The sequence below is a fragment of the Nestor notabilis genome, unplaced genomic scaffold, assembly GCF_000696875.1.
Source record: "Nestor notabilis isolate BGI_N333 unplaced genomic scaffold, ASM69687v1 scaffold15832, whole genome shotgun sequence".
NCBI lineage: Eukaryota > Metazoa > Chordata > Aves > Psittaciformes > Psittacidae > Nestor > Nestor notabilis.
The window spans coordinates 37,314-51,232 of NW_009919846.1; the positions used below are offsets into that span (position 1 = coordinate 37,314).

General features: G+C 40.2%; 1 protein-coding gene across 1 annotated transcript in view; it reads right to left on the bottom strand.

Moving 5' to 3' along the window:
* Positions 1–13,919, bottom strand: part of IGF2BP3 (insulin-like growth factor 2 mRNA binding protein 3) — a gene marked incomplete at its 5' end in the record, with an annotated part of 111,802 nt that overhangs the window by 25,944 nt on the left and 71,939 nt on the right. The window contains 5 exons of the mRNA XM_010010424.1: positions 1,047–1,178; positions 3,066–3,201; positions 5,648–5,770; positions 6,323–6,457; positions 8,592–8,876. Coding sequence (XP_010008726.1) covers positions 1,047–1,178; positions 3,066–3,201; positions 5,648–5,770; positions 6,323–6,457; positions 8,592–8,876 — 811 coding nt within the window. The remainder of the gene's footprint in view (positions 1–1,046; positions 1,179–3,065; positions 3,202–5,647; positions 5,771–6,322; positions 6,458–8,591; positions 8,877–13,919) is intronic.

Here is a 13,919-nt window from a genome sequence, read left to right on the forward strand (position 1 = left end):
CCATTTTCTTGGCTGCTTCCTCTGGGAAAAATAGTTAAGCAACAACTACCCTTTAGCGCAGTATATATAGACCCACTTGAGTTATTTGATAAAGTTCAGAGTACAGTACTGCTTTTTTCACTTTTCTAGTTCATGAAGAGTCCCAGACTTTGCTCTCTAGATGTCACTGTTGAGCAAAGAAGAGGGCAAAGTCAGCCACGTCATAGCTTGTAAAGCTCTGTCATCCACTTGTTACAAGTTCATTTTGAAAATTCATCTTCCACTGAGCTGCTAACACCCACCACAGTGACGAGATGAAAAATCACCTTCTCTGTGCAATGAGGTTGTCTTTTCTTGAACAGCAGAGCACCATCTCTTTCCAGAAAGACTCTGCAGCTTTCTGGTACAATAATTATCTTCTGCTCCATAGCAAGAGACCTAATTTATTATTACTAATCAGCACTTGATCTGAATAAGATTCTATTGAATTCTTTTCACATATTTCTTAGAGAGCAATGTGGCAAGTAAATCACAGCTTTCTGGAGATCATGTAATTTAAATCCTATATATATAGCAATACTACGAGTCAACAGGGCTTGTACATTTACAAAACTACTAAATTCAAACAGATTTTAGCTACGAGGAGATCCCCACTTTATGACAAGAGACCATTTTTTTCCTTCCTTATCAACAGGAATACAATTGCAGACTAACATTATTAATTGCAAATTCCAGCAATTTTTAAATCCTATTTTAGATAAGATTTTTTCCTGTAGTAATTCAAGCTCTCTAGAAAACAGGATCTAACACACTTTTCTAAGAAACACCATTTTCTGGTTTCACTGAGCATTTCACTAAATGACCAATGAATGTCTGCTCCCAACACAGGAAGTATTTCCGATGTGCAAGCAGGAAGACCGACAACATTTAGAAAACTCACAGAACACAATTCCCAGATCTGTGGGGTAATATGGCAAAATTACAGCAAACTCGTTAGTTTTGAACGGCAGCATTGTACAGATTAGTAACACCATCCACTAATCACCAAAAATCAGAGATTCCCTTACCCCAAATGGCGGATATGAAGCAGCAGCAGCAGCAGAGGCAACACTCACTGCGGGAGGTGGTATTCCTGAAGAAGAAGGTGGGAACAGACCCAAGGCATTCAGATTTAATCCAGGAATTAAATGTGCTTGAAGCTGCAATGGCAAAAGAGTTGTTTAAGATTTACAGTCCTGGTTATTAACTTTAGTCAGGATCCTGGTTGGCACAGGCTATTAACCTCTTGAGAGGTGTCAGTGTGTTATTTAAAAAAAGAAAAAAATATCATCTCCATTACCCTAAGGACTCTGCCTCAAACCTACTTCCCTGACAGACACACAGACCAATAGCATTAAAAACACGTGGTGAGAAAAACAGCTGGGAATCACTTGCTACAATTTATCCAGTGAAAAGGATGACAAACTTTATAGCAAGAAATTCAGACAATAGTACTATTTACTTCCAGAGTGAACAGAATTATCAGAGAAATAAGATAGTAATTTTGGCTTTATACTAAAAAAAGACAGCCTGTAGAAACAGAGAAAGCCCATGCACAAGCTCTGACTTTTCGTACACTGGGGGTATATGCCACGCTATAACTCCATTCTTCCTCCCATATTCTTTCCCTCCCATGCCTTGCAAAAGAATAAGCGAGATACCCCCAGCATTTACTGCAAAAGCATCAGCTATAAAGTTGTATGTCCATTGCTTGACCACACCTGAGAAAAGTGGCAGCATCATGCAGTACGAAGCATTTGCTGTCCATGATATATTTGTCAATACCCTCTCACTTTTTCCAGATTATTGCCCAGTAAAATGACTGGTTTAGAAATACCTCAGCTAGAGACCTATTTCTAGAGACAGCTAGAAATAGCTCAAGCCAACAGCATATGAGAATCATGAGACACCAAAATACCCCAAAACTTCAACTGAAAAACTGCCCTAATAATCCCTACAAACTGAATTAGAAATCCATCCAGTAGCAGAGGTAGCTTTCTGCTTACCACACCTTTGCCAAACAGAATAGCCTCAAGCTCACCCTATGTTCCTGCTCAAAATATGAAGCAAAGCTGTACCACTATAAAATACTCTATTGTGTCTTCATGTGTAGTTGTGTTGTTTGTGTCCTGTAATGTGCTTATAGGATGAGAGGGAGGGGAAAAAAGCAAGGAGAATATTGTCTCCAGCCAGTTGGAAAGCCGTGAAGAATAGCCATTTCTAGAAAAATCAGAGATTACTGTAAACTGAAAACAATATTTCCAGTCTGATTCTAGACAATAAGATTTGGACACATGCACAAAAAGCTCTTCATAGCTTATCAAAAAATCTCAATCATTTCTCAATATGCATTAGTAATACTTTGGCAAACTAACCAGTTGTGTTATTTTTATTATACAATCACCATTCATCTTTGAATAACTAAATGCCTTTATCATCTATATCAAGAAAAACTTTAATAAACCCTTCCTAAATTAAATTATTGAAAGAAGGAGAGATCTTTTTTTATGCTGTTGTGCTTTTAAAATGAAGGCACTGGGAATCATTACTTTAACATATACAAACTAAACTCATAAACCACAATAGCACATAAATACACGTTCCTTTAGGTTTTTGCAACCAGAAGTGAAATACTCATCCATTTCCTCAACCTAAATCAATTTCTCAGTTCCCTTACTCAAAACAAACTAGAAAAAGCCTTCATTAAAATACATATAAATAATAAAAAACCCTCACCCAAACCCCAGGAATTAATACAAGAGGCAACAGAGAGAGGTTGCAACAGAGAAATGTTGATGTGATACTAGGAAAGACTTTCCACCATGGAAGCAGTGAGACAGGGCACAGGCTGCCCAGAGAGACTGTGGACTTTCTACGCATGGAGATGTTCAAGAGTGGACAAGTCCCTACACAACCTCATTTAACTTTGAAGCAGGCCCTATACTGATCAACCAGCTGCTGGGCCAGATGACCTCCACAGACCCCTCACACCTAAATCTTTCCATGGTTCTGGTTCCAGGAAGGGTCCATGCCACAAGACAACTCACATTCATAGCAGCAATATCATTTTCATAGGACTCCCTGATTTTCTTCATAATTTCCTCCTCAGCCTTGGCACAAGTTTCAATACTGCCTTTAACTGTAATGGTCCTTTCCGGATTATAGAGTGTCAAGTCCTGCAATCTGCAAATGAAATGGAAGCACAGTTAATTAGCAAACAGCAGAGGGTACTCCAGGTTTATCATTCGAGTGTGGTGACATCCAAGCGTGTCATGTTTGCTCTCCAAAGAGCATAGTACCAATTGATAACAGGGCTCAAACACAGTTCTCAGAGAATCTGGAGAAACTCTGTCCTCACAGCATATGCAACAAGGTTTGGCATCAGATGCTTGGTATGTGCTTAGGTGCGACAAGAAATGGAAACCATCACACTCTGCAGGAACATGAGCTGCAGAGCAGTGCAGTACCGCTCAGCTTCGCACTCCACACCAGCCCTGCCAACAGAGAAAGGGCTTCAGATAGTTTTAGACATCCCAGAAACACAGACCATGAGAAACTTTCTTTTCTTGAAAACAATAGTGGATTCCTTAAGGAAGGAGGGGAAAAAAGACCAACCCCCAGTGAAACTGCAGGAGAGCCTCCAAATCCTCCTAAGGGGAAAACCAAAAGCTGTGTGCAAGTCAACATTTGCTGCAAAACAGTAGTATCTCCTCATGGAAAGCGAAAGGATTACCACAGTAAACTAGTCCTTTGTTCGGTAACAAATGCTGGCTTACTACGGTAAAGTGGAAGAAACTGACTAGGAAGCCATGGCATATCCATGTACTGAGGGTTGTACATGTACTCAACAGTGAGTTGAAGGGGTGAGGGCAAGACAGAAAAAAAGAAAAGAAAAAAAAGAAGGTAGGTCAGAGCAGGATGCAGGGAAGACAAGGAAGCCCGTGGCAGGAAGGAGAAACGAAGAAGCATGCAAGGATTGCTTTCTGGCAGAGCAGGTAGTGTGGCAACCTGTGCATCTCAGTTAAGCGGCAGCAAGCATGAAATGCATCCACAAGGCAATCCTTCAAGTTTCCAGTGTGCGAGCACCGAGTTATTGCCTCAGGAAGGAAAGTGGTGGAAAACACCCTAAAGAAGAGAGGAAACACTTTCCCAAACAAGCTGCCTTTAACTTTATGGACAAGCTTACCAAAAAGCCTAAATGAAAAGATCAGGAGAAAGACTAATTAGACATAACAGAATCAATGGGCATATATGCTCTCTTTTATGTATCAGTTAAACCAGGTAACTTCAGGGGGCTATTTGAGGCATAGCATAAATATAATCTTGAGGCCAAGATTTTAATGCAAATAAACCATTAACTTGTAAAATTAAAAAATACTCTGTGTTTATAGACAGTGTTATTTGTGCCATCATCAATAAAGACAAGTTGGTTTCATGGAATGAAGACCATTATCCCATTTACCCTGTACATTTTTTTTTCCTTTAAGAAATAGCACGAACAGTCCGTATACTGTCTGCAAATAAAATGTTCATGCCAACACATTTAAGAGAGCATGCTGGTCTTACAAAACCTATTCTTGAAACACTCACTTGGGTTCTTTCTCTCCAATTGGTTCACTTTTCCTCTGACTAATTCCATAAACATTTACATACCTTCAGGAAGATCTCAGCTTCTTCCACCCAATTGAATTTCCTCTTTTTAAAGGAACCTCATTCACTCTTAGCTTCCTTGCCTTCATTTGAGATTCTTTCTGCAGTACACTTTTTCTCTCCTGCATGTACTCATACCTCTTCATAGATCTTCATCTGTCTTCCAAACTTTCCCCCTTTCCTACAGTTTATAAGCCTTATTCTCACCCTTTCTTGCTAAAGCCTAAGCCCACGGTAGCTTCAAATGGTTGAAAGTTCACACCAGAGTACTCATTATTCAGAACAGGAGGTTCTCTGAAGATACTATGCCACAGTAAAACTATTATTAACAGCCAAGCTTCTACAGAGATGTTGATCTAATCAGTGATGTGCAGATTTCCAGTGAACGTGAAAACTCCTGTTTAATCTCAGCTCAATTTGAACAAGTCTCAGTTATCTTCACAAACTCACAGACCAAAAGCTGTTACTTTGAAGAAGACTAGTCAATGTATCCCAGTTTGGCTGCTAGTGGTCAAGAGGGACAGAACTGTTACTAAAATTGTTTTCAGTATTCATTTACTTTATTTCCTTCCTCTTGTCCAAAAATTTAATCTGTACCAGAAACTGAAACATGACTAGTTCCATTTTCACACATAGCTCAGAACTGATCCAAGCTTATAGTTTCAAACACTCATCATTACATATGGTATAATATGTTAAAAACAACTGACACTTAAAATAAAGTCTAACACAGGCTCCACATAGCCTATGTTATTTTTAGGCTTGCTCTTGACTTAGTTTACAATGAAGACTCACTGTTTACATTAAATTTAACTGAGCTTAAGTAACAGTTTAATCCACATTATAAAAAGGCCTCAGAAAGGCTGTTATCTCAGCCTTCAAAACACATTTCTATAAGAACTCTGTACCTGAATATACCACAGTGGCTTTGTTGCTATTTGAGACATCTCACCAAAAGATTAGGCCACCAAAAACTTACGGAGATATCGTGATTTTAGTATCTGTATCCTGTTCAATTTTCTTCAGGTTTCTTCCTTCTTTGCCAATAAGTCGGCCAACAAAGTTGTTATGTGCCAGTATCTTCAAGGGAATTTCTTCTGTACTGTAATGGAGGTTACATCCAGTGAGACTTTTGGAGACCAGAGTGCAAGTTTTCTGCATGTTATGGATAAATTTAATATAAATGTCTACAACTCCCATCCACTTACACATGTTTATACCAGATGCAGAATGAGTCCAAGTGCAATGCACATTTCAGCACTATCATCTACTGCTAAAGCTCAGACTGAAGTAGCAAGAGCTGTCGGGAAGGAAGAAATATACCTTAAAGCTTTCAGTGAGAGCTCACAACTTCATTATCAGCTCACTCTGGTTAAAACCTATTAGTTGCTCAAGAAACTTCAGTATTTGCTCCAGATCACCTAAAAATCACAGCCAGGCAATGGCTGAAAACATAGATGTGTGATGGGACTAATTAAACAAGTAGACTGTCCTGAAAGGAAAAAAGTTTTGGTTCCTTTCTTCATCTACTCAAATGTGGATAATGGCAACAAAGATTCACTTGTTAACAGTTTTTAAAAGACTACATCTTCAAAAGCAGTCAACAAGAATTCAGAATTTTTAACATTTCCACAATGAAATGCCTTTTACTCACAATTTAGTATCTTGAGCTTCCTTTTGCATGATCTCCATGATGATTTTACAAGCCGTTGAGCAGCCTTCAGGAGTTGAGTGGATAGTAATTGGTTTCTCAGCAGCACCTGCATTCTCTTTACGATGAATATCGATTCTTGAAACAAAAACACTAAGCGTAACCACGTGTGATAAGGTAAGCCTTGAGTATTTTCAACTGTCATAAAACTAATTTGTTTTGAGCTAACACTGACTATGTGTGAGTGGTTTAATTTTGTAAAGTATACAACCAAAACATCTCCTAAATACTATTTTGTGTGTGTGTGTTATAAAGACCCTGCCCTATCCTGATTTTACCAGCTAAACCCCACCTTTGTGGACACTGGGATCTCCTTTTCTCATTAAACTTCCATCAAGTATTCAGGGAAACTGTTAAGCAATCTACTGTAAACGAATGAAGACAAAATTTCATCAAGCTTTCCCAATACTCTTCCAGCCCTGTCACTCCACTAATAATGACTGTGCAGCTACAGGACAGCCAGGCTTTGTCCTACCTTGTCTTTTTTAATGACCTCAGCAGCAGAGTTTCCTAGCACTTCTCTGCTAGCACATAGCATTGTAGTGCTTGCATTCATCCTCAAGATTACTGTCCTATGCTTTAAGCTGAAAATTCCTCCTGACATTACCTTTCTTCTAGCTCCACTCGAAAACTACAAGCCTTAGTCTACATCATCATTTATGTAGTTCTAGGAATTTAGCAATAATTAATTAGGACCTGCATCAAAATGATGTCTTAGGTATTATTTGTCCTCTGCCAACAGCTGTGGGTCACTCTTCCTACTTCTGCTTTTTGCTTCCTCCCCTCTCCCCCAATAATAGCAGTTTCCAAACTGAAATGACCATGCTGCTTTTCAATAAGCCCCTTTATTTCTTCCAGTTCTTTTTGATTTTGAAAATTCATTTTGCTGTACAATGCAGCATTTTCTAAGAAGCCCATGGCAATCCTTGGTGCAACTGAAACTAGATGACATTTCTTTTTTTATCCCCAAACCGATGAAAACATCATTCTTGAAGTCACATAACTGTAAAGTTTGCAACGTGCAATTATTTCTCCTCTATCCCAGTCTTCTTGTAAGAGATAAAAGCTTCCCTTATGCCAATCTTTCAGGATTTTTATACTCCAGGAATTAGATGTTTTAGATCTCACCTGAAAAAAATTAGTTACCCATAGGCAAACTACAACCAAGTCTTGTCAGGACACCACAAATCTCTTAAACCTGTGTTATTAAACACAGTGAATAGTCTCCTGGGTTACAACACGCTAATGAGAGGTTGGAAGGAGCATCATGATGATAATCCTGGGGTTGGGGGTGGGAGGGAAGGGGGGGAGCCTGTTTGCTGAGGGGGTGGGAGTGTAATTAGAGAGGACTCCCTTATCCTCATTAACTGCTCTCAAAACTGAAGCCACTCCACCCTCATACACAGCTCATATCTAGGTCCTGCCTGCTGTAATTACAGAGCCAGAGGCTCACTCTAGTGAACTGCTAAAGGCAGCATCTTTCACTCTCTACTCTTCGGGGTATCCTAGAAGAATTCTTTGAATACAATCCCCACCTCCCACTGAGCCCTTCCTTGTGGGTAGGGATTTAACATGCACTGAAAAAATCTCCTCCAGCACCTCTAGATCCTAGTGCTCTAAGCTTCTTAGGTCACTTGGCAGCTTGCTTTTTGCCTCCCATACATTTCCTTACTCTGTGTTTTGTTGTGGTCTGCAACTTGATAGCAACAAATGTATTCACCAGAAATACATGGGGGTGAGGTATAAGGAGTAGTAAGGGGAGACAGGAAGGTTATCCTCCCCGACTGAAAACATGTGTAAAATCTCAGAACGCCCTAAGTTAACCTAAAGCTAGAATAAACACTTAAAAGACTTGTATATGTCACCACATTGACTGTATGTCCCACAGACCAACATACTACAGGCTCTATCAGTTCCACTTTTTGAGCCAGAATCTTATTAGAACATCTGTAAGCAAACTCCCTGGCCTCAAGCACCATCCTACTAGCACTGCTTAATTTCATGGTTTTTAAAAAGGAAGAAACAAGTCAGTATGTGAGCATAAGGACAGAATCCAGTCCTTAAATGAATCTTGCAAGAGATTTCCTATCCACTGCTATCTTCATTTGTTCTCTGCCCACACAGGTAGTGCAAATTTCGCAAGTTTCCCTTTACACAGGAGTTGAGGACTCAGTATTAAAGCTGACAATTACAGTTCTGTGAAATGACTTACTTGGACTGGGTCTGTTTTGTAATGTTTCTTATTGTTGCTCCTTCTTTCCCGATAATGGCTCCTACGAACTGTGTGGGAACCAGCATCCGCAGAGGAACGTCTGACTGTGGTTTCTGCCTTGTGGTTGCACCGGGTGACCCTTGCCTTGGAGGACCTCTCTGTCCAAATCCACGTCTTCCCTGGGGATGTTGCTGGGGGGGTTGCTGGGCTGCCATTTCATCAGGGATGTATGCAACTTTCAAGGAATAGTTTTCAAGCTGAAACCCGTTCAGTTTTTCTATTGCTCTGTTTATTTGCAAAGGGGAGGAGAGAGAAGAGTGGGGGGGGGGAAACCAAACCACAATCACATGCAGGGCCTTGTAAAGTGACAGGTCATTCAGATAGAGACTTCTGCTCTGAATCATGTGACAAAGCTAAAAACTGGTTCGAGATGAAAAGTTACATTCAAAATTCTTCAGTGAAGATTTTGATTTAAAAAAAAAAAAAAAGAGAAATAAAGAGTTGTGTAAGTCACCATATTAAGGACTACAAGTTAGTTCTTGCTTGCTTTGGGCTTCTGTGCATTTTAAAGTTTTTGCTGGTGCAACCCTATCAGCAAAAACCTCACAGGAGACAGAGCTTATACACTCAAAAGCATTCTTTTGCCTGATTTAATTTAAATCAGTTTCCCAAATAGAATTAAAGCTGCACCAGAGGGAAAACTTTTTAGCTGCTATCACAGCACCTTCATTAGGGTTTTTGCCAGCATAGCTATTTGGCTGGAGCTTTTGCAATAATTGACGTAGCTATGACAGGAAAAAAAGAAAGAGAGAAAAAAAGATATGAAAAACAGCTCCTGCTTCATTCTCAATTCAAAGCTTGTCAATGGCATTTAAGATGCCATTTAACAGACCATGACAGCACCTTGCTACTTACCAACTAGTCACATTGTAAGCAGGTTTAAAAGTTAACCAGGAAATTAAAGCCAATGTGTCCGTTAAACTCTCCACATATGCAAAGGTGTTAGAAGGCATTTAAGTGGTGTTTCAAGTTTGCTTGTGCTTTTAGGCAAAGCAGAGCCCTCTTAAATATCACAGAGGGCTACTGCTCAAATGCACACCATGGCCCATCACACTGCATAACCAGCCAGTCTCTCAGCTCTCCCTCTGCCCAGCCCCTCTTTCTGACCAAGGTGGGGCCAAGTTTGAAAGTCAAGCTGACCTGCTGGTCTCCTCCTCTTGTCTGAAGGAGCACAACTCTAAACTTAAAATCTCTGGAACACAGAAGATCTTCTGCTCACAGAGTAGTTTATGATTAAAGACCCAGGAAAGAGTAGGAAAACCTAAGCTGCACACAGCACGCTGGTAGACTAGTGATATAGAATTAACATGTTTGCACAAGAAAGGCATTTCAACTTTTGTTACAGAAGGCATTATTATTCAGATTATTAGTGATATATCAATATCACTGAAACATACATTGATTTAGGTAGTTTATAAACGCCAGGCTTAATCTTGGACCAAAGATTACTGATAGACTCTGTTTAACGACAAAATCTAAATTAAGAACAGGAGTGGGAGGGAGGAGGTTTCCATCTTGCATTAAAGAACCTATCAACGTTTTCATTAAACAGCTCCAACAGCCATATGCTCTGGAGCAAGGCGTCTGAAATTCAGGAACTTAACTCAGTCCCTCCATTTCGGGGACCCATATTTGCAGGTGGTTACTGGCAGTTTACCAAACACAGCCCTCAGCAACACACTCCTACCTCTACTGCAGAGATAAAGGATGATGCTAGCCAATCACCTAACTTTTCAAGGGTATCCAGTGACAAGTACTATTCATCTCCTGAGTGTCCCATCTGGCATTCTGGGTCTCAAGCAGCTGTTGAAGACAAGCAGCAACTTTGCAAGTAAGTAGTAGTTTATGGTACAGAGGATAACATATCCCTCAAGTCCCAGGGATTGAACCGGTGTCCTCTAAATATTCCAGTTGGACAGTAAAAAGCTTATGAGAAAACAAGTAATTTGTGTCTTTGAAGCAGTGTTTCATAAAGGCTGATAATAAATAAGGCCCAAGGCAACACCAATGAACAACAAGGAAAGCAAAATATTGAATAACTGATCACTGCTCATTAAATACTTCTGTTCACCAAATGAGACACAGGCCCTTTGGGAACAGAGAAAGGGTGTAATTGCTCCCATAACAGAAGAATCTCTTACAGCATATGGCAAAGGAGAGCTGGATTAAAATTTGCTGAGGCTGTTTCAAACCTGACATTTTCTAACTTTTACTCCATGGACTTGGGAGAGCATTTTATTTTACAGAAAGTAATGTTTACAAAACAGTAAGGACAGTGAGCAGCCAGACTAGTGAAACTTGTGTTCTTACGGATTTGTCTCTCAAGTGTTAGTTTCTGCATAGATTTCTAATGCTTGAAAGGCAGTTCTCTGAAGAGTCTCTCCATGGAGATCCTATCTTGGAAAGGGCTCTGGAGCCTTTTCTCTTTATGCAGCGTGAACATACTAAGTTCTTGTGGTTGCAAACAACTGAGACCTCTGTTTCTGGATTGTTTTACTGAAATCAGCCAAAAAGCTGAATTGCTGCCAGGGAGGGAAATGGCACCACCAGATAATGCAGTTGCACAAGCCCTATTTCTTTTGGAACCAAACCTCAAGATGTTGGAGAGATGAGCACCAACAATTCTGTGAACGTGCTGGTAGGCTCTGGATTGACATCCATCCCAACTCATTCCCTTCCATGCATTCATTTGACAAGTTCAGACATTGCTTCTTTCCCAAAATACTTCAGTCTCCTCTGGCTTAAAAATGTCTTAGACCAGAATCCCAGCACTAACACAGAATCTTGTATTTAATCAGTGCACAAGACTTCTCACTCTTCCTTAGAAGAGGCAGCAGAAGAAAGGTAAGGCTTTTTGTTTGCAACCAAGCCACATATCTATCATGTTTTCACAATAAACATCATACAGGAACAGCTGGCATAGGTGTTTAGATACATAGATATGTAGATATATGCACCATCCCTTTCCTGGAAAAAGGCTGGAATTGTTCTACTTAAGAACAATTCAGAAATTGCTAAATTGTTCTATGTGACTGTAAGTACCTTAAATTCAAAGCCAATTGAGAAGTTCGCCATTGTGGAAAGTCAATTATGTCAGCAGTGAAAAATTCCTGGCCACCAAAGTCATATGATAACATGGAAAAATAACATAATAAAAAATATGGGATGGGTTGCTTTTGAGAAAGTATTTGAAGGCAAATTTGCTTTAGAGTTCACTGCTCTAGTTAGAGATACTACAGTATAGTACTATCACTTGTCTAGGTATTTCTAGAGAAAACTAACAATTCACCCTCTGAGCCAGAGTTGTCCATATTTTATAGGCTGAGCCTAAGAGGAAAGTAAATGACTGGTTCTTCACAGCACTAGTGGTACCTGTTTCAGTCAAGGCTATCATTGTTGCAACCCACCAAACTCATGTTAAATCCAGTTCCTTTTGTAAAGCGTATACTCCTCACATTGACATGCCACAGCACCACCACCTTTGCCTTTCTACAAAGCTCTCTACCTTCCCAAACAGGGCTGGGGGTCTCCTTCCACTACCACAAGTTAGCAAAGGCTGTGCAGGTTACCCCTGTCAGAGGGCACTACTGGTACCTACTGAAACAATCCACAAACCACCTTTTACACAAGGGCTAAAAGCCCTAGAGTCATTTAATGAGGTCAAAGATGGAGAAAAATTCACTAAAAACCCAAATTCATTAAGGAACTGCAGCAATTGCTGCCTATGCTCTGCTAAGATGCATAGCAGCCTGATTTACACTCATGTGACACCTGCTCAGAAGAGGATCACTACATAAAAATGAAACCTTTAAACAAATATTTTCTAAATCAGTCACCTGAGTTTTTCCCATCAAAATGATGATCTCTCACCACTGTCCTCTCCCGAGCTCCCCACGAGAGGATGTTTGCCCAGCCTTCCCCCTTTGGATGCTAGTGGAGGTTAAAATCTTAGATAAATGAGTACAGTAAAAGCATTGAGTCTTGTGCTAGAAATCATTCATCCATTGATAGTGTGATGACACTAAGCACTAGATGGAGAACATATTTCACTCCCACATGCAGCTTGTACGTACACCACCTTTCTTTTTTCCTCCCTGAACAGAAACATTTGCATACTGAGAAGACAGATATACAGGGTAATTTTTCTTTGGCATAATAATGGTTTTTGTACATTAAATAAAAATATTCATTAATATTAAAATAATGAAATTAAAATTTCATTACTATTTTTCAAAACAAAAGAAAAAATAAATCTAAGCTGGTAATCGTACACCACTGAATTTTCAGTATTATTGTTCCTATGGCAACATTAGCCCTGACCCGTGATGACATGTAAAAGTATTAGTTACATGAACTCTTATTCGCTCATCAAGGATACATGTTGTGTGCACACAGCTTTGTGCTTCATTGAAAGGGTGGGGAGAAAAACACACTTCTTTTTGCAAGTATTTTAATTACAAGGTGACCACTAATGCGTTAACACTCAAAGTAATAGATGTACCCTGAGCTCCTTATATTCATTTAAAATACAGCACTGGTTATGAGATACAACCAACACACATACCTTATTCCGGAGCTAAAAAAGAAAATAAAAACAAACACCTAGGCCCATACTAAGCCAATATACTCCCAGTCCACATATATGTGAAGCCAACCTTGCACAAAATTTCCCTTCCAAAATCTTGGGTGGAGCTAAATCCTGTACCGAGACGCCTACACACTAGAACATTTTGGGAGGGAAAAACTTCTGAAGACAACAGCTATAATTGAGGTGGCAGCACATCACAAGGACACAGCACATCCTGTTGGTTGCAGTCAGGGATCGATTTTGGGAGAAGAGGAGATGCCCTTTGGCAAGCAGGTTCCAAGTTTCCTCAGTACTTACGTGTAGCTGCTTGGGTGTTCAAACTGAACCACAGTCTCCAGGCTCTGCTGCTTCTACTCTGAACTCTTCTCTTCCAAATATTCCATAACTCACCAAAACATTCAGCAATTGTGCATGCCACAGCAGCATGCACGGCCTTTGTAAGGCCCCCTCCATCTTCTGGGAAGGACAGCAGCAGGGGCAGTTTCTGAGTTGGAACAACTGCCCCCTCCTCCTCCCAAGCACTTCCAGGAGAGGAGAGGAGGGCTGGGGTCACTGCTCTGGCTGGCAGCCCCAGCCTTCTCGCCACTATGCACTGTCCCAGAGAGCAAAGGATGGTTTTGCCAGGCCTGTGCATGGCTCTGAGCTTGCTGTACCCCGCGCTCTGCAAACCTACCAGGCTT